At 43.0% G+C, this 27053-nt stretch overlaps 2 protein-coding genes and 1 long non-coding RNA gene across 15 annotated transcripts in view; 1 reads left to right on the top strand and 2 right to left on the bottom strand.

Annotated features, from left to right (window-relative positions):
- Positions 1 to 2268: 2268 nt before the first annotated feature.
- Positions 2269 to 14711, bottom strand: LOC135545558 (eukaryotic translation initiation factor 4E-binding protein 3-like). The gene is made up of 3 exons (XM_064973247.1): positions 14309 to 14711; positions 10998 to 11171; positions 2269 to 2867 (listed from the first exon to the last, which is right to left on the bottom strand). Exons 1-3 carry the CDS (start codon positions 14439 to 14441, stop codon positions 2839 to 2841), a joined length of 336 nt encoding a protein of 111 aa, XP_064829319.1. The 5' UTR covers positions 14442 to 14711; the 3' UTR covers positions 2269 to 2838.
- On the top strand, positions 13756 to 21807 carry LOC135545559 (uncharacterized). Its single transcript, XR_010456477.1, has 2 exons — positions 13756 to 14079; positions 21372 to 21807. It is a non-coding gene; the product is annotated as an uncharacterized LOC135545559 (long non-coding RNA).
- LOC135545557 (ankyrin repeat and KH domain-containing protein 1-like) overlaps positions 21184 to 27053 on the bottom strand; it is a 66479-nt gene continuing 60609 nt past the window's right edge. For 12 of the 13 annotated variants that reach the window (XM_064973237.1, XM_064973244.1, XM_064973245.1 and 9 more), the window contains exons 34-39: positions 26777 to 26957; positions 24142 to 24267; positions 23736 to 23975; positions 23246 to 23427; positions 21979 to 22143; positions 21184 to 21900 (exon numbers count right to left, since the gene is read on the bottom strand). In XM_064973237.1, coding sequence (XP_064829309.1) covers positions 21850 to 21900; positions 21979 to 22143; positions 23246 to 23427; positions 23736 to 23975; positions 24142 to 24267; positions 26777 to 26957 — 945 coding nt within the window. In that variant the 3' untranslated portion in view covers positions 21184 to 21849. The remainder of the gene's footprint in view (positions 21901 to 21978; positions 22144 to 23245; positions 23428 to 23735; positions 23976 to 24141; positions 24268 to 26776; positions 26958 to 27053) is intronic. The other variant, XM_064973236.1, reaches the window with a different exon arrangement.

Below are 27053 nucleotides of genomic sequence, written 5' to 3'. Positions count from 1 at the left end.
TTATTAGCCCTAGTACAAGCTGCACCTGTGTAATGATCATGCTGTTCAATCAGGTTCTTGATATGTTACACCTGCCAGGTGGATGGGTTATCTTGGCAAAGGAGAAATGCTCACTAACAAATTGTAAACCAATGTGTGCATAACACTTGAGAGAAATAAGCTTTCTGTGCATATGGAACATTTCTGGGATCTTTTATTTCAGCTCATGAACAATGGGACCAACACTTTACATGTTGCGTTTATATATTTTTGTTCAGTATAGATTGAAGCATGATGCTGCAAGGTGGGATCACATTCTGCATGGGGCACATATGAATACTGATGGTACTGAATGAATGCTGACTTAACTGTATATGACAATATGATGCTGTTATAACGTACAGCTCAACCAAAGCATTAGCTACCAAATATCCTTATCATACATCTATTTAACTAAGACCCAAAACTGATCTATCATCAGCGTTGACTTAATTTCATTTGGAAAGAATGAGAGCAATTTCCTTTTTAGAAAAAAAAGCATTGTTCACCTACTAATGAGAGCCATATGTCGGGCAATGCATACTAAATGTTAGTCCATAACTCTATAGTAGGCTGCAGGGCTTCATAATCACGTGTTAACTTCTGTTCTGAGGAAGATACAATAGAGGGGAGGTGTGGACCGGTGTGTGTGAGAGAGGGGTGGCAGTGTTTCAAATGATGCAACAAATTGAACCAACAGAAAGACCCAGACAGCATGTATGAAATCCATGTCGCTTCCTGCTTTCATTTCCTACAGCCAGGACTTCAAATAAAAAAAAAATGTATACAATTATGTTATACCCTAGTTCAGACGGTTTAGCTGATTTATGTTTTAAATAAACACCGGAGATTAAATATAGCTTGCATGTTATCAATCTAAGCCAACCTCATCTGCTTTGCCCCACAGCTGCACACGCGTCAACACACACTTTACTGCTGGGACTTGTTTATGGTGTATTAGCTCGGTTTCCATCCAAACTAGGTTTGACTTTTCTCAATAGCTAGGTTTCCATCCAAACTAGGTTTGACTTTTCTCAATAGCTAGATTTACATCCAAACTAGGTTTGACTTTTCTCAATAGCTAGATTTACATCCAATTGGCGACATATTTTCATGTGAATATTCTAAAATCAGAGATGTGTTTCTATCAAAACAAATTGTTGCCTGTAAAAGGCTGTGCCTGGTGACATACTGCACATAAAAATACCTGTTGCGGTTAAATTCCCTGTTACCGAATTAAACAAATAGAACATTAAATGGGTTTCCATCGCATTTAACTCTCTGCAGATACAGCGCAATATTATTTTTATTTGTCAAACGGCTGCCAAGCATCGATTATCATGTCATCAGAATAAGACCCATGATATTTATTGGAGAGGAGCATCAAGATCACCACTGTGCTCTTTCACCACCCTGTGAAGTTCATTACTTATTTCATCTGTAGCCTATAAACTGCATGCTTCTCCGAGTCATAGTGGGAGGACCACACAATATAATCACGTGACTCCAATATGTTATTATATCAATATTTGCACATAAGATTCACTGCCATTTCTTGCATAATTCATTTTATCGACACAAAAAGATTCTGCATTGTCTAGCGTATTATGTCTGCAATTGGAAATTGCACTGACAAATTTGCTGTTTCCATCACGCCATGTTTTATCCGTTACTCGCATAAAAACTTTGGATGGAAACATAGTTATAGTTGGTTATGCAGTTTCTGATTAGATTAGGCTAATGTTGGAGGCATGGCGCTATAGGGGAGAGACAAACATGTCTGTAGGCTACATACATTAACTGGGTCAGAATATGCTGGGGCAACAGACTAGTAATTAGAACATGCATACGTTACATACAGAAGCACAGTCGTGGGCGTCTATTTACATCTGAAAATGAAAGCCAACCAGCAGTAGCAATAAATCCTTTGATTTAAGAGAGCACACCAGATTATTTTATGTGTGTGTGTATATGTATATATATATGTATGTATGTATGTATGTATGTATGTGTGTATGTGTGTATGTGTGTATGTGTGTATGTATGGGTGTATGTGTGTGTGTGTGTGTGTACACACACACACACACACACACACACACACACACACACACACACACACACACATATATATATATATATATACATACATATACACATACATATATACACACACGGCTTTCTGGCATAGTTTGAAAATAGGAACCACATGAGGAAGCATGAGGCAACAACAATAACATGACAGAACTCAAGTTGAGGTTTTATCCTTTTTGTTTATTTATTTAGAACTTTGATAAAATGTCAGTTCCTCCTCCACAGACAGACGCATGTAGGAGCCTGTCCAACAGTCACCCCGAACCTTTGACCAGGCTCAGACAGGGGGACCCCTCATAGGCCTAGCAGCCCCTCCAAAATGGAGTTATTGTTTTTTAAAAACAACGCAGCAACTCTGCCGTCACAACCAATCCCGACGTCCCTGTAAGTTTCATGTAAAATCTTGAACATTTCCCTCCTTTAAAAAAAATTACAAGTACCGTTGACTTATGTACAAATCAAAAACTGTCCAACAAAGTTACAAACTTATTGCTTCTTCCAACCCATTGAAGTATTATGCGTTTAATACACGGGTGCTTCATGTCTTTCTAACTCAGGGATCAACACATCTCCTTTCTCTTTTGGGGAGTTTCCTAAAAAAAAAGTTTAAAAAAAAGGATGTTGAAGAAGGTGAATATGTGACACATGTTGGTCGTAAAGGACCAATCAGACGTCAGAACTGAACAGAAGATACAACAGCTCTCTCCACAGGAGGCAACGAGCTACTGCTCAGATGTCCATCTCAAACTGGCTGTCATCTAGGGAGAGAGAGGAGAAAAGAGAGACATTAACAAAACTGTCGTTACTTGTATCTGTACACTAAGTCCTAACCACACCCATAATAACGGATTGACCGGGGGGGGGGGGGGCAGTGTTGTGTTCATGTTTCTTATCAACTTCGTGTTTTTGTCAACTCCAGACAGGAGAGACAAATCTCCCAGAGCAGACACAATCCCCTAACCCAATCCACCCACCTCCCCCTCCCCTCCTCTTAACCCCTCTGTCTGTCTGGGGGGGCACTAGTTGCAGACAGTGTCACTAAGTATCAGGTTGGTTATCTGTGCTGAGTTAGTTGAGGTCAGGCCAGCACAAGGACACTAGATAACCAGTGAAATAGAGCTTGTCGTTTCAACAGCAGAGAGGGTGTGGCCAGAGGTTTGACTGCATCTGCTATTGGTTACGAGATGACTGGTGGAGAAGGCACACCATCCTCTATTGCTTTCTTTCTCTCTGACCTCCCTCTTTCTGCCCATCTCTAGCGCTCTCACCTCTCTGCTTTCTCCCTCCTCTCTGTCCCTCTCTCTCTACTTAACTAGCCTACAGGTCACCATCATTGTACAGTGTGTGTTTTCAACCCCCAAAACAAAACCGTACCCTATGACAACGATAGCCAGCTGATAGTAGAGACATCTTCAGCCAAGTAACAGATAAGATACACAGAGATAGTTGCAGTTTTGGATAGGAGAACATTATACAATGTTCTATGGGCAATTCCACGATAGCGGAATTGCAACGAGACTTAAAATGTATGCCAAACAAAATCCATTGATTACAAGTTTAACAAACCATACAACTTTATGATACTTTTAACAATTTAAACAGAACATTTTCCAAAAGCGCATTTACTGGAAGAACTGTGCAGATGCAAAGTTTGGTAACAGAAATACAGTAAAATCTCCCTCAGTTTGTGTCCACAGTTTCCAAAAACTCAACGATTCAACGAAGTCTGCAGAAAGAATGGGGTGTCAGCTATGACATATATATTTATATATATTTGGGTAAGTGAAGTGGATTTACACCCGGTAACGTAATTGCGGTGCCAAAATCACATCATGGGTCCCTGTACTACACATCTGTACTACACAGAAATGCCTAATTATGGAAATGAAGGTCATTTCTTCATGGTGATGCATCCTAAATTGGTACACAAAAAAGGTAGGAATATGCATTATCCTCTTTTGCATATTTGGGTATTACTCTACATATATATACACACTAATTAGTACATGTAACATGTATATACTAATTATTTTACATGAGCTCTGCCCCTTAACAAGACCAAATCTGTACAGAACTATGTACTGCTTTCCTGAACTCTACAGAACTATGTACTGCTTTCCTGAACTCTACAGAACTATGCACTGCTTTCCTGAACTCTACAGAACTATGTACTGCTTTCCTGAACTCTACAGAACTATGTACTGCTTTCCTGAACTCTACAGAACTATGTACTGCTTTCCTGAACTCTACAGAACTATGTACTGCTTTCCTGAACTCTACAGAACTATGTACTGCTTTCCTGAACTCTACAGAACTATGTACTGCTTTACTGAACTCTACAGAACTATGTACTGCTTTCCTGAACTCTATAGAACTATGTACTGCTTTCCTGAACTCTACAGAACTACAGTGCCTTGCGAAAGTATTCAGCCCCCTTGAACTTTGCGACCTTTTGCCACATTTCAGGCTTCAAACATAAATATATAAAACTGTATTTTTTTGTGAAGAATCAACAACAAGTGGGACACAATCATGAAGTGGAATGACATTTATTGGATATTTCAAACTTTTTTAACAAATCAAAAACTGAAAAATTGGGCGTGCAAAATTATTCAGCCCCTTTACTTTCAGTGCAGCAAACTCTCTCCAGAAGTTCAGTGAGGATCTCTGAATGATCCAATGTTGACCTAAATGACTAATGATGATAAATACAATCCACCTGTATGTAATCAAGTCTCCGTATAAATGCACCTGCACTGTGATAGTCTCAGAGGTCCGGTAAAAGCGCAGAGAGCATCATGAAGAACAAGGAACACACCAGGCAGGTCCGAGATACTGTTGTGAAGAAGTTTAAAGCCTGATTTGGATACAAAAAGATTTCCCAAGCTTTAAACATCCCAAGGAGCACTGTGCAAGCGATAATATTGAAATGGAAGGAGTATCAGACCACTGCAAATCTACCAAGACCTGGCCATCCCTCTAAACTTTCAGCTCATACAAGGAGAAGACTGACCAGAGATGCAGCCAAGAGGCCCACGATCACTCTGGATGAACTGCAGAGATCTACAGCTGAGGTGGGAGACTCTGTCCATAGGACAACAATCAGTCTTATATTGCACAAATCTGGCCTTTATGGAAGAGTGGCAAGAAGAAAGCCATTTCTTAAAGATATCCATAAAAAGTGTTGTTTAAAGTTTGCCACAAGCCACCTGGGAGACACACCAAACATGTGGAAGAAGGTGCTCTGGTCAGATGAAACCAAAATTGAACTTTTTGGCAACAATGCAAAACGTTATGTTTGGCGTAAAAGCAACACAGCTCATCACAATGAACACACCATACCCACTGTCAAACATGGTGGTGGCAGCATCATGGTTTGGGCCTGCTTTTCTTCAGCAGGGACAGGGAAGATGGTTAAAATTGATGGGAAGATGGATGGAGCCAAATACAGGACCATTCTGGAAGAATGGAGTCTGCAAAAGACCTGAGACTGGGACGGAGATTTGTCTTCCAACAAGACAATGATCCAAAACATAAAGCAAAATCTACAATGGAATGGTTCAAAAATAAACATATCCAGGTGTTAGAATGGCCAAGTCAAAGTCCAGACCTGAATCCAATCGAGAATCTGTGGAAAGAACTGAAAACTGCTGTTCACAAATGCTCTCCATCCAACCTCACTGAGCTCAATCTGTTTTGCAAGGAGGAATGGGAAAAAGTTTCAGTCTCTCGATGTGCAAAACTGATAGAGACATACCCCAAGCGACTTACAGCTGTAATCGCAGCAAAAGGTGGCGCTACAAAGTATTAACTTAAGGGGGCTGAATAATTTTGCACGCCCAATATTTCAGGTTTTGATTTGTTAAAAAAGTTTGAAATATCCAATAAATGTCGTTCCACTTCATGATTGTGTCCCACTTGTTGTTGATTCTTCACAAAAAAATACAGTTTTATATCTTTATGTTTGAAGCCTGAAATGTGGCAAAAGGTCGCAAAGTTCAAGGGGGCCGAATACTTTCGCAAGGCACTGTATGTACTGCTTTACTGAACTCTACAGAACTATGTACTGCTTTCCTGAACTCTACAGAACTATGTACTGCTTTACTGAAATCTGCTGTGAGAGCAGAATTATGTTATAATGCTGTAATTGCATCAAATGGTTGTTTTATGCAACAGAATAGAGGGTTCTTATAACTCTATTGTGTCTGTGTGAACTGAAAGTGGGCCTCAGGGGGATTTAACACTGACAGGAGATGTACATGGTGAAGCCCCAAAATTGCCCTCGCTAGACGTCTGTGTTTCAGACATAAGGAAGTGGATGGCTGCAAACGTTCTACTTTTAAACTCGGACAAAACAGAGATGCTTGTTCTAGGTCCCAAGAAACAAAGAGATCTTCTGTTGAATCTGACAATTAATCTTGATGGTTGTACAGTCATCTCAAATAAAACTGAAGGACCTCGGCGTTACTCTGGACCCTGATCTCTCTTTTGACGAACATATTAAGACTGTTTCAAGGACAGCTTTTTTTCCATCTACATAACATTGCAAACATCAGAAACTTTCCGTCCAAAAATGATGCAGAAAAATGTATCCATGCTTTTGTTACTTCTAGGTTAGACTACTTGCAATGCTCTACTTTCCGGCTACCCGGATAAAGCACTAAATAAACTTCAGTTAGTGCTAAATATGGCTGCTAGAATCCTGACTAGAACCAAGAAATTTGATCATATTACTCCAGTGATAGCCTCCCTACACTGGCTTCCTGTTAAGGCAAGGTTTAATTGCAAGGTTTTACTGCTAACCTACAAAACATTACATAGGCTTGCTCCTACCCATCCTGCCGTACATACCTACACGTACGCTACAGTCACAAGACGCAGGCCTCATAATTGTCCCAATAATTTCTAAGCAAACAGCTGGAGGCAGGGCTATCTCCTATTGAGCTCCATTTTTATGGAATGGTCTGCCTACCCATGTGAGAGACACAGACTAGGTCTCTATCATTAAGTCTTTATTGAAGACTCATCTCTTCAGTAGGTCAAATGGTTGAGTGTAGTCTGGCCCAGGAGTGTGAAGGTGAAAGGAAAGGCAATGGAGCAACGAACCACCCTTGTTGTCTCTGACTGGCCGGTTCCCCTCTCTCCACTGGGATTCTCTGCCTCTAACCCTATTACAGGGGCTGAGTCACTGGCGCTCTTCCATGCCGTCCCTAGGAGGGGTGCGTCACTTGAGTGGGTTGAGTCATGGTTGGTGCCCCCCATTGGGTTGTGCCGTGGCGGAGATCTTTGTGGGCTATACTCGGCCTTGTCTCAGGATGGTAAGTTGGTGGTTGAAGATATCCCTCTAGTGGTGTGGGGCTGTGCTTTGGCAAACTGGGTGGGGTTATATCCTGCCTGTTTGGCCCTGTCCGGGGTATCATTGGATGGGGCCACAGTGTCTCCTGACCACTCCTGTCTCAGCCTCCAGTATTTATGCTGCAATAGTTTGTGTCGGGGGGCTAGGGTCAGTCTGTTGTATCTGGAGTACTTCTCCTGTCTAATCCAGTGTCCTGTGTGAATTTAAGTATGCTCTCGCTAATTCTCTCTCTCTCTCACAGGACCTGAGCCCTAGGACCATGCCTCAGGACTACTTGGCATGATGACTACTTGCTTTCCCAAGTCCACCTGGCCGTGCAGCTGCTCCAGTTTCAACTGTTCTGCCTGCGGCAATGGAACCCTGACCGGTTCACCGGATGTGCTACCTGTCCCAGACCTGCTGTTTTCAACTCTCTAGTGACAGCAGGAGTGGTAGAGATTGTCTATGAAAAGCCAACTGACATTTACTCCTGAGGTGCTGACTTGTTGCACCCTCGACAACTACTGTGATTATTATTATTTGACCATGCTGATCATTTATGAACATCTTGGCCATGTTCTGTTATAATCTCCACCCAGCACAGCCAGAAGAGGACTGGCCATCCCTCAGAGCCTGGTTTCTTTCTAGGTTTCTTCCTAGGTTCTGGCTTATCTAAGGAGTTTTTCCTAGCCACCATGCTTCTACACCTGCATTGCTTGCGGTTTGGGGTTTTAGGCTGGGTTTCTGTACAGCACTTTGATATATCAGCTGATGTAAGGGCTACATAAATAAATTTGAATTGATGTACGATGTCTTTGGGTGATACCGCATTCCAGAGCATGAGTTAATGTTTCTGTACTGGGGTGCCGGGGGAAGATGGCGCCAGTATGGAGTTGGGGGGCCAGACCCTAGTCTCTACATAATGACGACAGTTCTTACAGCAGATATTGTCTGCTGTGAATTATAAGTATCTTTCATACAAATGTTAACCTTGTGACCCATTCCATACATCTGTTGTTCTGTCTTGTAAACTGAAGGAGGATAGACTTGGCTATAAAAAATGCTCATTGAGTTCTCAGTGATCACCAGGGGTGATTAGCTCCATTATTGAGTTCTCAGCTGGTGATCATCACCTCCAGGGGTGATTACCGACCAGCTCCATTACTGCACTAATTAAATAATACAGTTTGATTGATTTGAAGAAATCTAAAAGTCTCTCCTTTTGATTACAATCATTCCACCACACTGCTGTACAGTCCAAATTTGTGACCCCAATTGTTCTTTGTGACTACTACAATTATCCATTATAACCAAATCTGTTGCAGAAATTCAGTTACCAATTTCTCAAATTCTGTTACCGATTTGGTAACAGAATTAAGTTTTAATCGCTTAATAATTCATAAACAAACTTGATATTAGTAAAAACAACATAACTAATTGATAGGTTACCTTTATTTTCATTATCCTTCCTCAAGAGGGAAATTATAAAATATCTTGAAGATCTGAGTTTTTGATAACAGGGTATCAAGGCACAAGACAATGTCTCAAACTTACTGCAGGCATTAAAAAATATCCAAAAGTAAATAGAAGTGTTGATATTCGTTGGCAGGGGTATTTACTTCAACAGTATTGTGTTCTGAGGCATTTGTAATACCTTAAAGACTTTTTAAAATGGTAGATATTGTGTAAATGCCTTTTCCATCTCAAATCAAAGCCTTATCTTATTCCTAATTTTAAAGATGGATTTTTTTTTGAAAAGCATATATTTGCCTCCGCTATCATTTGACATGCTCCTATAAACTTCACGTTGGTGCTCATTGGCCCCTTTAGGCTACATCTAGGAAGAAACCATTGTTCTATAGTAAATGAACAGGGCCCAGGACTTGGAAGGCTAGGTCCTGACTGACTTGTATTAGGTAGGCCTATTACATAACTTTGGGTCCAAGGCTGCAGTGGCCAAGTTTCACAGTACTGTCATAGGCCTAGTAACTCTCCACAAACACAACACAGACAGGAACAGCAGCAGGCGACAATGCCGGACAGGAGCAGCAGCGGGCGACAATGCCTGACAGGAGCAGCAGCGGGCGACAATGCCTGACAGGAACAGCAGCAGGCGACAATGCCTGACAGGAGCAGCAGCGGGCGACAATGCCTGACAGGAACAGCAGCAGGCGACAATGCCGGACAGGAGCAGCAGCGGGCGACAATGCCTGACAGGAACAGCAGCGGGCGACAATGCCTGACAGGAGCAGCAGCGGGCGACAATGCCTGACAGGAGCAGCAGCAGGCGACAATGCCTGACAGGAACAGCAGCGGGCGACAATGCCTGACAGGAGCAGCAGCAGGCGACAATGCCTGACAGGAGCAGCAGCAGGCGACAATGCCTGACAGGAGCAGCAGCAGGCGACAATGCCTGACAGGAGCAGCAGCAGGCGACAAAGTCTGACATGGTATCAAGGGTTTTACACAATAACACAGATGTTGATACTGCGTACACACACACACACACACACACACACACACACACACGTCTGTTAAGAATATTTAACAAGGTTACACTGTACACGCAAAAAGTTAGCCTACGTTTCACAAAGATGGGAATAAATTGGCAACAATGTGCATGGATAGCAGGCAACACTAGGTTCCATAACGACAAAGAACAAAGCCACGTACATGTCAACATTATCATGTAGGTGGTTTAATGGAAATAAAAAGTAGGGTAGAGCTAGCAGCAGGTTACACCAGTTTGTACGTACCACGTCCTCTTTGAGCTCTGTGTGTGTGTACGTACACGGGTTCATATGCAAGTTTGTCAGTGTGCACGTCTGTACAGAATGTGTGCGTGTTTACATACCGTACGCATCGTCTCGTGTGTTTACATACCGTACGCATCGTCTCGCGTGTTTACATACCGTACGCATCGTCTCGCGTGTTTACATACCGTACGCATCGTCTCGCGTGTTTACATACCGTACGCATCGTCTCGCGTGTTTACATACCGTACGCATCGTCTCGTGTGTTTACATACCGTACGCATTGTCTCGTGTGTTTACATACCGTACGCATCGTCTCGTGTGTTTATATACCGTACGCATCGCCTCGCGTGTTTACATACCGTACGCATCGTCTCGCGTGTTTATATACCGTACGCATCGCCTCATGTGTTTACATACCGTACGCATCGTCTCGTGTGTTTATATACCATATGCATCGTCCCGTGTTTACACATACCGTATGCATCGTCTCGTGTGTTTATATACCATATGCATCGTCCCGTGTGTTTACATACCGTATGCATCGTCTCGTGTGTTTATATACCATATGCATGTCAAGTGGGGCGGCAGATAGCCTAGTGGTTAGAGCATTGGACTAGTAACTGAAAGGTTGCAAGATCGAATCCCCGAGGTGACGAGGTAAAAATCTGTTGTTCTGCCCCTGAACAAGGCAGTTAACCCACTGTTCCTAGGCCTTCATTGAAAATAAGAATTTGTTCTTAACTGACTTGCCTAGTTAAATAAAAAGGTATGCATGTCTAGTGTGTGCATACTCCTACCTGCCAGGTCCTTCTCCTCCTCCAGCTCCTCTTTTAGTTCCTGTAGTTTGCCCAGAGGGTGCAGAGCGGGCACCGTCACCCCAGGGATCTGCGGCAGGCAGCAGGGGGGGGTACGGGCGATGGGAGAGTTCCGACAGTCCAGGAGGAACTTCCTGTCATAGATTATGCGTGTTCCTGTCAGAGGTAGGGGGGGGGGGGGTCAGTTAACTTGCCAGTGAAGGGAACTGCACCATGTTGACCAAAGCATTGTGGTAAAACACATGTAAATGGACTCATGTACCATAAATCTGTTAGAGGGACTAGTGGTCTACAAAATGGAGGCTTTAGTTCCTGATTTATCTAATCTGGTCCTTGAAAACTGGCCATGAAATGTCTGATGTCAAAACAACAAATACAAGAGAGTAATAAGTCCCTGACAGGGCAGAGGGAGGGATGTATCTGGAAGGAACGGAGAGTCCACCCCTCCCTGGCCTCAGGGTCAAGGCTGTTGGATGCATTCCAAAACACACACACCCTGTTCTCAGCCCAACGAGAGGGAGGATACGGAGGGGTGGTCGGTGGGTTGGCAGTAGTGTAGCACAGCAACATGTTATCCTAGAACCAGAAAGTGGTGACAGAAGGCAGACTAGAACCAAACACACATAACTCTGTTGCCTGCACCGTGTAGTACACTTCAGGAGCACTGTGTAGCCTGCGCCGTGTAGTACACTTCAGGAGCACTGTGTAGCCTGCACCGTGTAGTACACTTCAGGAGCACTGTGTAGCCTGCACCGTGTAGTACAATTCAGATGTGTGCTGTGGTCACCAGCAGAGTTTCCTCTACATTCTGTTTGCTTAGGGGGGCTGACGAGGCATCTTGTGGTGATACCCCATTCCTGAGGTGTTGAGGCAAACACCTTGGTTGTTCTGGAACTAAATATCATCTTCTCCTCCCCTAGACTATTAGGCATACGTAAAGGACTTGCTACTCCATAATGTGTTGGGATGTCTACAGTAGAGACTGGTTGGTAAACAACTGGGCTCTGACAGGTTGCTGACAGACTGATGTCATCCTTTAATGGAATATTGATAAACAGCCGCTAGATATATCATACTGAATATCATGCTGATGAACTGAAGTTTGACCTGAACCACTGTGTACTAGATTAACTCGTTAGCAGACTGACAGAACATTTGATAAACAGCCGTTAGATGAGAATCATCCAATGTTTTGGTGTCTACGAGTGAAGTCTGCCCTGGACAGGGTCAAAACAGAGGTGCAGTGCAGTATTTAGAATTAGTACACAGCATGCTGGAGTTAAAACTGTTTTGCACTTTAGCAGTTCTATTTCCACACACACTATAGAAACCTCTGCCAGTTGAGCACCCTATCCTGAACAAAAGGGGAGGGGGAGGAGTGTGTGTGTGTGTGTGTGTGTGTGTGTGTGTGTGTGTGTGTGTGTGTGTGTGTGTGTGTGTGTGTGTGTGTGAGGGTACATTGGGGCAGGAAATCAGGGAGAATTATACAGAGAGAGCAGGCCAGCCAGCAACTAAACTATAGTGCCCTGGCCATGAGTTATGCAGAAGAGGCCCAGCTCTTTGTCCACAGGAAACGTACCACAGCCCATGTAATGCGCCTCATTCTGTTTTGTGGCAATGGGACAACACCATCCCTCATTACAACAGGGAGTGGAGTTGGTACATGATTGGCCGAGGGACAGGAAGAGTCTCTCCATATCATGTGCATGCTTGTTGTGCTCACATCAGCAGTTAGTCGCATAAAATGGACTTCTGGTTTTAGAGACATAGTGTCAAACTGTTCTAGACCATCTGTTGTAAGGCATCAATGAAGAATCCCCAATAAGCAGTGTAACGACAGTAACAGCTGTTATAGCCATGTTATAACTACTCCTTAAAGTGCATAACTAAGTTGTTCTGGTCTGGCCATGCCTTCCACAACACATAAGAGTCGTGAAGGATCCATAGAGGGCCTGAAACTACACTGCTTTCTGCTCTCCTCAGCTAAATCACACATTGCACCACTCCCTCCAGGTTTCCTCCCACATGTCCTAACTTCAACCATTCTTAGAAAGGCCTATTTGCACACCATTTATGCTTCCCAATCCCTCCCCCGTTTTCTCCCTCGCTCCAAGTCTACCTCTCTCACCCTCTCTCTCTACTTGGCTGGAACACAATGTTCCCTACAGTATTCCTGAAATGCACCAGGGCAGCTGTGGGTCACACAGAGGGGATGTCTCCTCTCCTTCCCAATCAGCCCTGAATCTGGCCCCGCCCACCCATGAATCTGGCCCAGCCCACTCGTAGGTCATAGTTTAAGAGGAGCTTGTTGTCCACCAGTATTTTTCCGCTTCAGAACGTTGCACAGGCCAAATTTGACAACCATAACTCCCGACACTATGGCTCCTTCGCTTACATAATGTGCCATGGTTTTCTGTTATGTTGCAGATCCCAAAGAACAAAACATCTGTCTCTAAGCTAAAACTACATTTGGCCCAGTCAAACTTAATTAGGAATTGGTTCCCAACATAGCACCTTACATGCGTGTTGTTGTGAATGGGAATTGCAGCAGCCAGCTCTCTGGCAAGCGAGTTTGCACAGGTTTGAGCTGTGTGTAGTAAACAGACAGTACCGAATCCGACCACCAGACTGCACGTAAGCAGCCATGAGGTTGAACCAATGAGCGTGAACAAGTAAACCTAGTTTTTTCCCCACATCCTGAAAAATGCATTTTTTTATTTTCATCTGTCAATAAGAAAAGCTTTACCAGTAAAGGAAGTGACCGCTGTATTAAAAAGACTGGAGGCAATAATATGAATGAAGTTGCATTTAAAACATCACATAGCAAGCATACACAATTTCCAACAAACACAGTACATACAGTACGCTGCAAGTCAAACAGACAGACGGAGTACAGTACGCGACAAGTCAAACAGACAGACCACAGTACGCTACAAGTCAAACAGACAGATAGCTAGACTAGTTTTAGCCAGCTAAGCGCGTGGTGCGCATGTATTATGCACGACCAAAATAAAGTCGCGAGACTAAGGGTTGAGTAACGTTGATGAGTGGTTGCAAGATTTGGGTAAGTAAATGTACTTTTCAAAACATCTATACATAACGTGAACATGTTATTTCCTTGCATAACCTTAGACAAGTTAGCTAGTTTAGTTCCCCTTTTCCCACAACATAACGTTGGTTTTCTATCTGTAATTTGTTTTGGCTGGCTAAAGTTAGCTAAATTATCCCTGGTACAAGACGTGTTGTACGTGGTTGATCATAAACAAGCAAAACGTCCGGCTCCGTGCTCTTACCCCCGGGCGTTGTGGAGAAGAGAGTACCCCCGGGAGTCTGACTGTAGCAGTCTGGGAGCTGAGACCAGTCTTTCAGGGTGAGAACCCGGGTAGGGATTGGGCAACTCTTCGCCTGCTGAGAGTTGGTTGTCATCCTGAGTTTGTTTGGGTTCTTCTGATCAACCGCAGAAAGATGCTTCGTGTGAAGATCGGCTGATCTTACAAATTCAATTGTTTACCAAAAAAGAAAATCTCCCAAGTAATTTGCTAACAAGATCCACAACAATTCAAACTTAGCTAAAATGTGCTAACAAAATAAAACAGACGGAATCGACTGCAGTTCAGTGCGAACGGTTTTGTTGCAAGATAAGTATCGCTGTCAGGTCATCCAGCTAGAGAGACGAACTGGGGGATGTTGAACGTGTTCGCCTGCATTTAATAACTACCAGGGTGACTCTGGTCATGTGACGTGTTGTGATTGCAAGAACATGATCTCCACGACGAAGGGCGACTGGCTCCTCAATCATATACTAGTTCCGCCTGTGAAGGGTGAATCATAGTGTAGGGCTGTCAAAACGGAGTGATGTGATCCTGTTGATGCATAAATAATCCAGTGGATCTAATCTGAAGCCATGGTGTAAACAAGTCCCAATTTGTTTTACTTGACAACAATGGCAAAAGCAAATACATTATTCAGCAGAAACAACACCAATAATGAACTGATCCACATCAACTCACCACATTCTGATAATGTACCTACCAGAATATGACTGAGCCCAGCCATTGAAGTTATGACATCACTAAATGGATCCATCTGTGCATTGATTCCACTCTGAACAACATTCCCATGTGTACATGTGATCTGATTAACAATATGTACACAGGCTGGGTATATTGTACATTCATGCATGCACAATAAACTTCTCCAGTGAGATAAAATATATTTAATTGGTATACAGTAATGATTGTTTTACAATACATGGCATGGGAACAGGAAATGTGCTACTGTTTGACAGAGGTCTTCTGACCCATTGAATAGAACGGTCATCATAACTCAGTTTCACCCCAAACTGTTAACTAATGTGCACACGGTTCCCGAAACGGTGAACTAACACACACGACCTCGCATGCCTCACATCCTCATGCCTCACATCCTTGTTGCCTCAGGCATACATCAATCTGTCTCCAAGCCCCCAGCTGTCAGGCTCCCACAGCATTAGATCATCTGTTTATCACGGAGAAGGAAATCCCAGCTATTTCGTTTCTCCAGACGTGAGTAGCTAGTTTATTTAGTGGGACGTGACCAACGTCTAATTTTCAGGGTAAATAGCTAGAGGCAGGTTGATTTGTTGCTAAAAGTTGCTAAATGACGTTGTGATGTCATTGCGTGATAACGTAAAACTGCGTCATTATGTAGAATACACAATGACGTTACTCAAATTGACTGACCACCTCGAGAAAAAATATGATTTGACATTTGTTCAGGTACAGACTCCCACTCCTTTCTGTACTTCTGGCTGTACAATTTTGATTGATGTTGTAAGTTCTGTTCAAGATCAAATATTCGTGACCAACTATATTCATTGGGTTTGGCTCGTCGAACCCGTACCTTGCTGCTGCAGTCAGCCAACAATGATTTGCAATTTGCTGAAATTTGCTGCTGGCGTCACTCACAATGCACTTTTGCAGCCAGGCACGTGTGTTGGGACTGAGTGTGACAGAGAAAATCGTTTTTGTGTCATTTAGAGGGGAAATGCGTGCATTTTAGCATTTTAGTCACTTTTCAAAAGTTGCTAAAAGTTCCAAATACAATTTTAAAAGTAGCTACATTTGTTGCTTAGGTGCTGTTTGAAAAAAAAGTTGCCAGAGTAGTCTGAAAAGTTGCTAAATCTAGCAGCTAAATTGGCATCACTGGATGCCAGAGAGGAAGAGGCAACGCGTGTGGTTCCTGAATCATTATAATAAGATTTTTTCAGGGTGAATACAATTGCACTAAATTGTTTATTTTTTGTATTATTTTGATTTTTTTTGTATGTTTGAGTATTTTCTTGATAATACCTGTGTTTTGTTAGACGTGTTTGATGTAGCTGATTTTTGTATTATGAATAATAATTGAAAAAATAATAATAATAAAGCGTGAGGCTCCATTCGTCAATATGTCCACGCGAGAATACAGCGATACAAACGGACTTTTTGTATGGCGCTCTATGCGTATCGGATTTGGTCAACAAAAAGTGTAATTAGATGCTAATTTGCTGATGTTTCGTAATGTTTAGGTTGTTACAAATGTATTGATATTAAGTGGACGTATATGGCATCTTTTCCGGAGTTGTGTCTGTTGTTCACGCACACACACCTACATATCTTTTTATTTTATTTCACCAGGTAGGCTAGTTGAGAACAAGTTCTCATTTGCAACTGCGACCTGGCCAAGATAAAGCATAGCAGTGTGAACAGACAACACAGAGTTACACATGGAGTAAACAATTAACAAGTCAATAACACAGTAGAAAAAAAGAGTGTGTATATACATTGTGTGCAAAAGGCATGAGGTGGGCGAATAATTATCTGCCCTCTCATTGGCTAGAATATTCCAACCTGATCTCACCTGCCTTTAAGATGGGGCGTTAGGGTAGCTTAGTGGCGATGGACTAGTAACCGAAAGGTTGCAAGTTCGAATCCCCGAGCTGACAAGATACAAATCTGTCGTTCTGCCCCTGAACAGGCAGTTAACCCACTGTTCCTAGGCCGTAATAGATAATACGAATTTGTTCTTAACTGAATTGCCTTGTTAAAAAGTTTTTTTTTTTTTAAACGGTTGGTGACAGAATGGAAGCGTTCCTATGCTCTGATCTTACTGACATCTTACATTGCCCGAATAGGTGTTTTAAATATCAGCTAGCCACATATGTTATAGCAATTTGTCAGTCGATAACGTGGCCTGCCTGCCATAGCTGTGGAACCCGCCATTTCCAATGCCGCGTTCACATGCTAGTTGCAACTAGGAAACTCGAAAATGTTTGACTTGCTAACTAACTGGTTGTAATTATATATTTCACTGGCTGTATAAATGTGAAGCATCTGCCTGCTGTTTCCACTCACGGGTGAGAGGAAGCCCATTGTCCGGCAGAGGGAGAAGATGGAACGAGATGGATGTTGGCATTCTGCACATTTTCTCGTCAATGAAACATTACAATCTGTGCCAAACAGAGTGGACAACGTTTTGTAGACTTTACCCTTCGCTAAAGTTAATAATTTCAGTTGTTTAGGACTTCTGTAACAGAAATATGCAAATGTAGCGAGAACGCGCCAATAGGATCTCGCTAGCTCTTGTCTGTTTTGCCCACAGGCTGTGGTCTTAGTTTTAAAAAACGTATAATACACGTCTTACCATTAAGCAAGTCGGGAAAATGTCAGTTTCCTTCTTCCGACCAGTACGAGAACGCGACATTAACTAGCACTTGTATTCCGTTTCGCAAGCATGCAAGGCATCAACAGCCAATCCAGTAAGGGTTGGAAGCTATAACGAGTTAATGGCTGCATTCCAAACACTTAAAAAAAGTCATGTTTTTGTTTGGTTAGATTTTGGAAATTGTAAAAATATATATTTTTCCTTCCCCAGAAGTTCCCGCTAGGCAGGCTAACGTCAGTTAGCTAATTAATTCACTAGCTATCATACAGTAGGCGTATATTAATGATATAGTTAATATAAGTAGACATGCAATCATAGTTGACTGTAGCGCATAAAGCACCCACAAGCTACTGGTGGCTGAAAACACAATCATCGCGGATTGAATGAGTGACACATTTCCAGGCAAGGGTGGTCCATTTAAAAATCATTCCTTCCTCCTCACCCTGCAAGTGTAAACTCATCACACGTCATGAAACGTCATCAGATGTGTCCACTTAATTTGAGAACTGAGGGGATAGTGTGTGTATTTTAAGTGTTTGAAATGCAGACATGGTCTTCAATTGATACATACTGTACGGCGGAAGCAACCGACTGTAGACGAAAGTCGAGGAGTGAATTCGGGGAGGTGCATCTGCGACAGCCGAAAATCGGACACTAACATGCTGACTCGACCGGGCACGCCAATATGCCTGTTGATTTTGTGAATCCACACCAGATGCGCATGTTGAAATATCAAAACAAGTTCTGAACCGCCTATATTAATTTGGGACAGGTCGAAAACCATGACACATTCATGTCCATTTAGCTAGCTTGCTTGCTGTTGCTAGCTAATTTGCCCTAGGATATAAACATTGGTTTGTTATTTGACCCGAAATGCAAAATCTTCTAATTTGACAATTAATCCACAAAGGGGTAAACCGAGTCGGTTTCTAGTCATCTCTCCCATTCGGTCTTCTTCAGACTATATTGCAGTTTGCAACCAACTTTAAGGTGCATTACCACCACTAACTTGACTGGATTGTGGACCTCAGTTCATCTTTCAATCACCCACCTGGGTATATGCTCCTAAAACCAATGAGGAGATGGGAGGCGGGACCTGCAGCGCATTTTTGTAAAATAAAAATTGAACCAAGTTCTATTTTAGCGCCTGGCTACGCAGACGCTCCTTGACGTGGGCGAGCAGTTTCTATAAAATTATTGAACAACGTGCAAATATTTTATTAACACAAGAGGTGTGGCCAGCATGTGGCTCAGATCAACATGGCCGTGTTGCCATTGTTTATTAAAATCGGCATTGACCCTTCAATTTTGATTTTATTTTTGCACTTCACACACTGTTGCTTTGCTCTTTATCAGTTATCCTGATGCCTAGTCACTTCACATGTCTACCCATACCACTCCAGTATCCCTGCACATTGTAAATCTTGTATTGGCACTGACCAATGACCTGTATATAGCTTAATTACTTTCTCGTGTTCTTAGGTGTTTTTGTTCAACTTTACTTATATATATTTTTTATAGTACTACTTATATTGATTACTGCATTGTTGGGAAGGGAATGTCCCTGTACTTGTGCATGTGACAACTTGGAAGTCTTTTTGTGGAAATAAACCTCCATACCTTGCGCACACACACACAAATTATATGTACATTAAATCATCCAGTAGTGCGTGCGCCTCAATCACATTCATCTGTATTACTTCACCATATACAGTGGGGCAAAAAAGTATTTAGTCAGCCACCAATTGTGCAAGTTCTCCCACTTAAAAATATGAGGCCTGTAATTTTCATCATAGGTACACTTCAACTATGACAGACAAAATGAGAAAAAAAAATCCAGAAAATCACACTGTAGGATTTTGAATGAATTTATTTGCAAATTATGGTGGAAAATACATATTTGGTCAATAACATAAGTTTCTCAATACTTTGTTATGTACCCTTTATTGGCAATGACAGAGGTCAAACGTTTTCTGTACGTCTTCACACACTGTTGCTGGTATTTTGGCCCATTCCTCCATGCAGATCTCCTCAAGAGCAGTGATGTTTTGGGGGTGTTGCTGGGCAACACAGACTTTCAACTCCCTCCAAAGATTTTCTATGGGTTTGAGATCTGGAGACTGGCTAGGCCACTCCAGGACCTTGAAATGCTTCTTACGAAGCCACTCCTTCATTGCCCGGGCAATGTGTTTGGGATCATTGTCATGCTGAAAGACCCAGCCACATTTCATCTTCAATGCCCTTGCTGATGGAAGGAGGTCTTCACTCAAAATCTCACGATACATGGCCCCATTGATTCTTTCCTTTACACGGATCAGTCGTCCTGGTCCCTTTGCAGAAAAACAGCCCCAAAGCATAATGTTTCCACCCCCATGCTTCACAGTAGGTATGGTGTTCTTTGGATGCAACTCAGCATTCTTTGTCCTCCAAACACAAGTTGAGTTTTTGCCAAAAAGTTATATTTTGGTTTCATCTGACCATATGACATTCTCCCAATCTTCTTCTGTATCATCCAAATGCTCTCTAGCAAACTTCAGACGGGCCTGGACATGTACTGGCTTACGCAGGGGGACACGTCTGGCACTGCAGGATTTGAGTCCCTGGCGGCGTAGTGTGTTACTGATGGTAGGCTTTGTTACTTTGGTCCCAGCTCTCTGCAGGTCATTCACTAGGTCCCCCCATGTGGTTCTGGGATTTTTTGCTCACAGCTCTTGTGATCATTTTGACCCCAAGCGGTAAGATCTTGCGTGGAGCCCCAGATCGAGGGAGATTATCAGTGGTCTTGTATGTCTTCCATTTCCTAATAATTGCTCCCACAGTTGATTTCTTCAAACCAAGCTGCTTACCTATTGCAGATTCAGTCTTCCCAGCCTGGTGCAGATCTACAATTTTGTTTCTGGTGTCCTTTGACAGCTCTTTGGTCTTGGCCATAGTGGAGTTTGGAGTGTGACTGTTTGAGGTTGTGGACAGGTGTCTTTTATACTGATAACAAGTTCAGACAGGTGCCATTAATACAGGTAACGAGTGGGGAAGTTACAGGTCTGTGAGAGCCAGAAATCTTGCTTGTTTATAGGTGACCAAATACTTACTATCCACCATAATTTGCAAATAAATTAATTACAAATCCTACAATGTGATTTTCTGGATTTTTTTTTGTCATAGCTGAAGTGTACCTATGATGAAAATTACAGGCCTCTCATCTTTTTAAGTGGGAGAACTTGCACAATTGGTGGCTGACTAAATACTTTTCTTGCCCCACTGTATGTGGTAAATACCACCTTCCCACTTGATTACGAACTTGATTAGCTGTCAATGTTAATATTTATTAAATGTATCGCATCGGAGCCATGAGTTGTGTGCAGATGTTATTCTCTAAGATGACAATATATAAATACATTGTTGTCACTTGTCAAACATGCTATTAATTTTGGTGAAATGAAAACAAAGCCCTTCCTACACAAACAAAAAGGTACACCGCCACAAGTACATATCAATATGTTTATTGAATATTAAGGTAAATATTTCACATTAATACAGGCTACGTAAAGTAGAGCCACTATACGACGTGAAATGTACTCTCAATTTAACCCTTTTTTAGTATGTAAACAATTATACATGTATTTACCACTAAAAGGTATTCTGATTTCTTTCCCTCTCTCTGCCTCTCTTTAGGTAATCATCATCCTCTCGTTGTTGGTTGAGTATCATTAGCTCCGTCGTCACCTTCATCAGGTCTCCCCCTGAGGAGAGCGACAACTCTGCACGTGGGTCAAAGTCCTACATCTATGCTACACAGAGCATGGAGCCTGTTGGACAGGCTGTCACCATCAATTTGGTTGTTCATCAGACATCAACAGTACTTGAATTAGGGCCCAGAATTTTCCCTCCCGACCCCACCACCATAACAGCCCTCGCTCAAATTGTAGTATATTTCTTATTTTGAGTTAGGCACATTAAAGAACGGTGTCAAGATAATTTCTCTCCAATTCTTCAAACTCTGCTTTGCTCTCCGTCTCTACTAAAGTTAACATGTTACACAAGTCTGTTCGTTTTTGTTGTCTCATCAGGGTTTTGTTGTCAGTTGGAAATTAAATTCATGTTTGTGGTGTGTGATGTGGATGTGTGTTTGATTGCTGTCAATGCCGGCCGGCTAGTTGACGTGGTTCAGGTGTACATGAGGAGGCCAGGTCCCAGGCCACACCTGAACGAGAAGAGGAAATTTGATTAGCAAAGAACTGCGCGCGCGCGTGTGTGTGTGTGTGTGTGGATAAAGTCTCACCTGCTGTGGGTCTGTGTTGTCTGCGTTGTTGGGGACCACCTTGATGATGGGGCTCCATGCAGGGTCGGCAGCGTGTAGTCCGTTGAACATCGCACCCCCTGGACCCTCTCCCATAGGGGGGTTGGGGGGCAGCATGGTCCCTCCATACATCGACATGGCCATACCCTGGTGTTTGATGACAACAAGGTTATTAATACACATCACAACCAGGTATACCAACTACAGTATATTAACACGGTCCTACCCTAGAGACAACCAGTCTACAAACTACAGTATATTAACACAGTCCTACCCTGGAGACAACCAGTCTACCAACTACAGTATATTAACACAGTCCTACCCTGGAGACACCCAGTCTACCAACTACAGTATATTAACACAGTCCTACCCTGGAGACAACCAGTCTACAAACTACAGTATATTAACACAGTCCTACCCTGGAGACAACCAGGTTTACCAACTACAGTATATTAACACAGTCCTACCCTGGAGACAACCAGTCTACCAACTACAGTATATTAACATGGTCCTACCCTGGAGACAACCAGTCTACCAACTACAGTATATTAACATGGTCCTACCCTGGAGACAACCAGGTTTACTAACTATAGTATATTAACACAGTCCTACCCTGGAGACAACCAGTCTACCAACTACAGTATATTAACACGGTCCTACCCTGGAGAAAACCAGTCTACCAACTACAGTATATTAACAGTCCTACCCTGGAGACAAACAGGTTTACTAACTACAGTATATTAACACAGTCCTACACTGGAGACAACCAGGTTTACTAACTACAGTATATTAACATGGTCCTACCCTGGAGACAACCAGTCTACAAACTACAGTATATTAACACAGTCCTACCCTGGAGACAACCAGTCTACAGTATATTAACACAGTCCTACCCTGGAGATGACCAGCCTACAAACTACAGTATATTAACACAGTCCTACCCTGGAGACAACCAGTCCACTAACTACAGTATATTAACACGGTCCTACCCTGGAGACAACCAGGTTTACTAACTACAGTATATTAACATGGTCCTACCCTGGAGACAACCAGTCTACAAACTACAGTATATTAACACAGTCCTACCCTGGAGACAACCAGTCTACCAACTACAGTATATTAACACGGTCCTACCCTGGAGACAGCCAGTCTACAAACTACAGTATATTAACATGGTCCTACACTGGAGACACAGACAAAAAGAGGAATGGCCATTTGTGATGACATGATACTTTCGTGTGTGTGTTACCTTGGGGAAGTCCATGTAGTTGTTGGGGTGGTTGATGTGTTGCTGGTGGTAGTTAGCGGGGTTAGAGATGCCGGTGTCGTCCTGCTCCATGGGCTGGTACTGGGAAAAGGTGTGGTCCGCCTGCAGCCCAGGGTGGATCACGTGACTGCCCATCAGGGGCTGAGACCAACCTGACATGGCTTCTAGAGGTGAGGGAGACGGGAGGTAAGACACACAGAGTGATACGGGGTTTGTGTGAGGGAGACGGGAGGTGAGTGATACAGGGATGTGTGTGAGGGAGACGGGCGGTGAGTGATACAGGGTCTGTGTGAGGGAGACGGGAGGTGAAAGACCAACGGGGTGTGTGCGAGGGAGACGGGAGGTGAGACAGAAATGGGGGGTGTGCGTATAGCCATCAGCTGTAAATCAGGGCAGTAAGACATTGGGGATGGAGAGACCAGCGTGGGTTAGAGGTTGTGTGTGTGTGTCTGGTATGTGTGTGACTACTCACCCGAGGCGCTGCCAACTCCGAAGGACCAGATGCCTCCCTGTCCTACAGGAGCGGTGTAGGAGGTCTGTAGGAGAGGAGGGTTGACGGTGGTCTGTCTGATCCTCGCCAGCCTCTCTGTCCCGATGGGAGGAGGCACCTTCCTGTCCTGCTGGCTGCTGCCCTGCTTGGCCTGGTGGGGAGGGGGGGCCACGGGGCCAGACGATGGCACCGTGGAGGGAGGGGGCACCGCCTGGGACTCGCCTGGGAAGATGAGAGGTTAAAGGTTAGTGGTTTTGAGTCTAAAACACAGGTAAGCAAAAATCTCTTAAATTGTATTAGTTAAATAATTTATGTTCTGTGTGTTGAATTCCTGGAAAATAAGCTTCATGGCCATTTTAGATTCATTTTCACACATCTGTGTCAGTACCTGATGTGGCAGCGCTCCAGGGGTGAGGGGAGAAGTGCTGTCTGCTGAAGGAGGGGGTGCCCACAGCTGCTGGCCCGTGTAGATAGACTGGACTACCAGACATACTGGTAGCATAGCTGGTCAAAGCTACATACGGAGAAAGGAGAGAGTTAGAGGCAGGTAGACTGGACTACAAGACATACAATTGAAGTTAGAAGTTTACATACACTTAGGTTGGAGTCATTAAAACTCATTTTTCAACCACTCCACAAATTTCTTGTGAACAAACTATAGTATTGGCAAGTCGGTTAGGACATCTACTTTGTGTATGACAAGTAATTTTTCCAACAATTGTTTAGACAGATTATTGCACTTATAATTCAGTATCACAATTCCAGTGGGTCAGAAGTTCACATACACTAAGTTGAATGTGCCTTTAAACAGCTTTGGACAATTCCAGAATAGGAAGTCATGGCTTTAGAAGCTTCTGATAGGCGAATTGACATTATTTGAGTCAATTGGGAGGTGTGCCTGTGGATGTATTTTCAAGGCCTACCTTCAAACTCAGTGCCTCTTTGCTTGACATCATGGGAAAATCCAAAGAAATCAGCCAAGACCTCAGAAAAAAAGTTGTAGACCTCCACAATTCTGATTCATCATTGGGAGCAATTTTCAAATGCTTGAAGGTACCACATTCATCTGTACAAACAATAGTACGCAAGTATAAACACCATGGGATCACGCAGCCGTCATACCACTCAGGAAGGAGACGCGTTCCTGTCTCCTAGAGATTAATGTGCTTTTGCGAAAAGTGCAAATCAATCCCAGAACAACAGCAAAGGACCTTGTGAAGATGCTGGAGGAAACGGGTACAAAAGTATCTATGTCCACAGTAAAATGAGTCCTATATCGACGTAACCTGAAAGGCCGCTCAGCAAGGAAGAAGCCACTGCTCCAAAACAGCCATAAAAAAAGCTAGACGAAGGTTTGCAACTGCACATGGGGACAAGGATTGTACAATTTGGAGAAATGTCCTCTGGTCTGATGAAACAAAAATAGAACTGTTTGTCAATAATGACCATCATTATGTTTGGAGGAAAAATGGGGAGGCCCGCAAGCCAAAGAACACCATCCCAACCGTGAAGCACAGGGGTGGCAGCATCATGTTATGGGGGAGCTTTGCTGCAGGGGGGACTGGTGCACCTCACACAATAGATGGCATCATGAGGTAGGAAAATTATGTTGATATATTGAACAACATCTCAAGACAGACAGGAAGTTAAAGCTTGGTTGCAAATGGGTCTTCCAAATGGACAATGACCCCAAGCATACTTCCAAAGTTGTGGTAAAATTGCTTAAGGACAACAAAGTCAAGGTATTGGAGTGGCCTCAATCCTATAGAAAATGTGTGGGCAGAATTGAAAAAGCATGTGCAAACAAGGAGGCCTACGAACCTGATTCAGTTACACCAGCTCTGTCAGGAGGAATGGGCCAAAATTCACCCAACTTATTGTGAGAAGCTTGTGGAAGGCTACCCAAAACGTTTGACCCAAGTTAAACAATTTAAAGGCAATGCTACCAAATACTAATTGAGTGTATGTAAACTTCTGACCCACTGGGAATGTGATGAAATAAAAGCTCAACTAAAATCAGTTGCTCTACTATTATTCTGACATTTCACATTCTGAAATTAAGTGGTGATCCTAACTGACCTAAGACATGGAGTTTTTACTAGGATTAAATGTCAGGAATTGTGAAGAACAGAGTTTAAATGTATGTGGCTAAGGTGTATGTAAACTTCTGACTTCAACTGTACTGGTAGCATAGCTGGTCAGACTTAGAGCTGTAAGACAGGGAGAGAGTTTGGGGCGTAAGGTTGACCAAGAAATTGAAGTTGAAATTGGGTTTCTATTTCAGGAACAAAATCTTGCTTTTCAATGTTAGTCTGAAAGGATGTTGTTCAAAGCACTTAACATGTTTTATTTATTTTAAATCAGTGCTGGATTATGGTGATATTGTCTATATGCAGGCCTCAGCAAGTACCTTAAACTCCAGACAGTGTATCACGGTGCTTTAAGATCTATTACTAATGCTAGATTACTGACCCATCACTGTGATCTGTATGCTACGGTGCAATGGACCTCTCTCTCCACCAGGAGGCTAAAGCACAGATACACTTGTATGTGCAAAGCATTGATGGACAACTCCCTTTGCATCTCTGTTCCTTACTGACCAGATCAGTCACTCAATATAGTTTTCGTTCACAGTCGCTGCTGTCCTTGTCTGTTCCTAAGGCTAGAACTGAGATGGGAAACAATCATTTCCCCATAATGCCCCTTTATCCTGGAACATGCTTCAGAAGGTTGGGGAGTTAGTGTCCTTGTCTGTTTTTAAGACTCTGATTGACAACACTTTGTGACAACTGCAGTTGTTTCTAATATTCAATTGTGTCTAACTTGTGACACTGTCTTTTGTGTGTATTCTGTATTTTTCTGTAATGTTTTATGGACACTGCTATTTCCAGGTTTTGCCTTCTTGCCAGGTCGACCTCGCAAAATAGGTTTTTAACCTCAATGGGTTTTACCTGGTTAGATAAAAAAAAATAAAAGGTCAAACACAGTAAAATAAATACATCTAAAATGGCCCTTTCTTTTACCAATAGGACTGTTGACCATCCTCTGTGAGGCAGAGCGGTACCCAGGGGCCTTGGAGCTGTCTGGAGGAGGGGCCATCATGCCTTCCATCTGGCCCATGTAGGCGGGAGGGGCAGAATACTGCTGCTCAGGAGGGGAGCGGGCAGGGAGGTGGCACGCACCCCATACCTGGTTGTTACCCACCTAATAGAGAGAAGTGGTTAATGAGCAAACTGGGGCACAGGCACTGATGTTTAGGTCACAACCTTTAAACATACTGTTACTCTATGGCAGGGCTCT

The sequence above is a fragment of the Oncorhynchus masou genome, chromosome 9 (assembly GCF_036934945.1).
Source record: "Oncorhynchus masou masou isolate Uvic2021 chromosome 9, UVic_Omas_1.1, whole genome shotgun sequence".
In the NCBI taxonomy this organism is placed as follows: domain Eukaryota; kingdom Metazoa; phylum Chordata; class Actinopteri; order Salmoniformes; family Salmonidae; genus Oncorhynchus; species Oncorhynchus masou.
The sequence above is the reverse complement of the archived record's forward strand: the minus strand, read 5'-3'. Positions and strand labels throughout refer to the sequence as shown.

What these genes read in the sequence shown, in the direction of transcription:
- LOC135545558 (XM_064973247.1), bottom strand. Translation starts at nt 14,441, where the DNA reads ATGACAACCAACTCTCAGCAGGCGAAGAGTTGCCCAATCCCTACCCGG. An exon ending in CTTCTCCACAACGCCCGGGG is followed by an intron (nt 11,172 to 14,308) that starts GTAAGAGCACGG and finishes TACCTCTGACAG; the next exon opens with GAACACGCATAATCTATGAC. An exon ending in GGAGGAGAAGGACCTGGCAG is followed by an intron (nt 2,868 to 10,997) that starts GTAGGAGTATGC and finishes CTCTCTCCCTAG; the next exon opens with ATGACAGCCAGTTTGAGATG.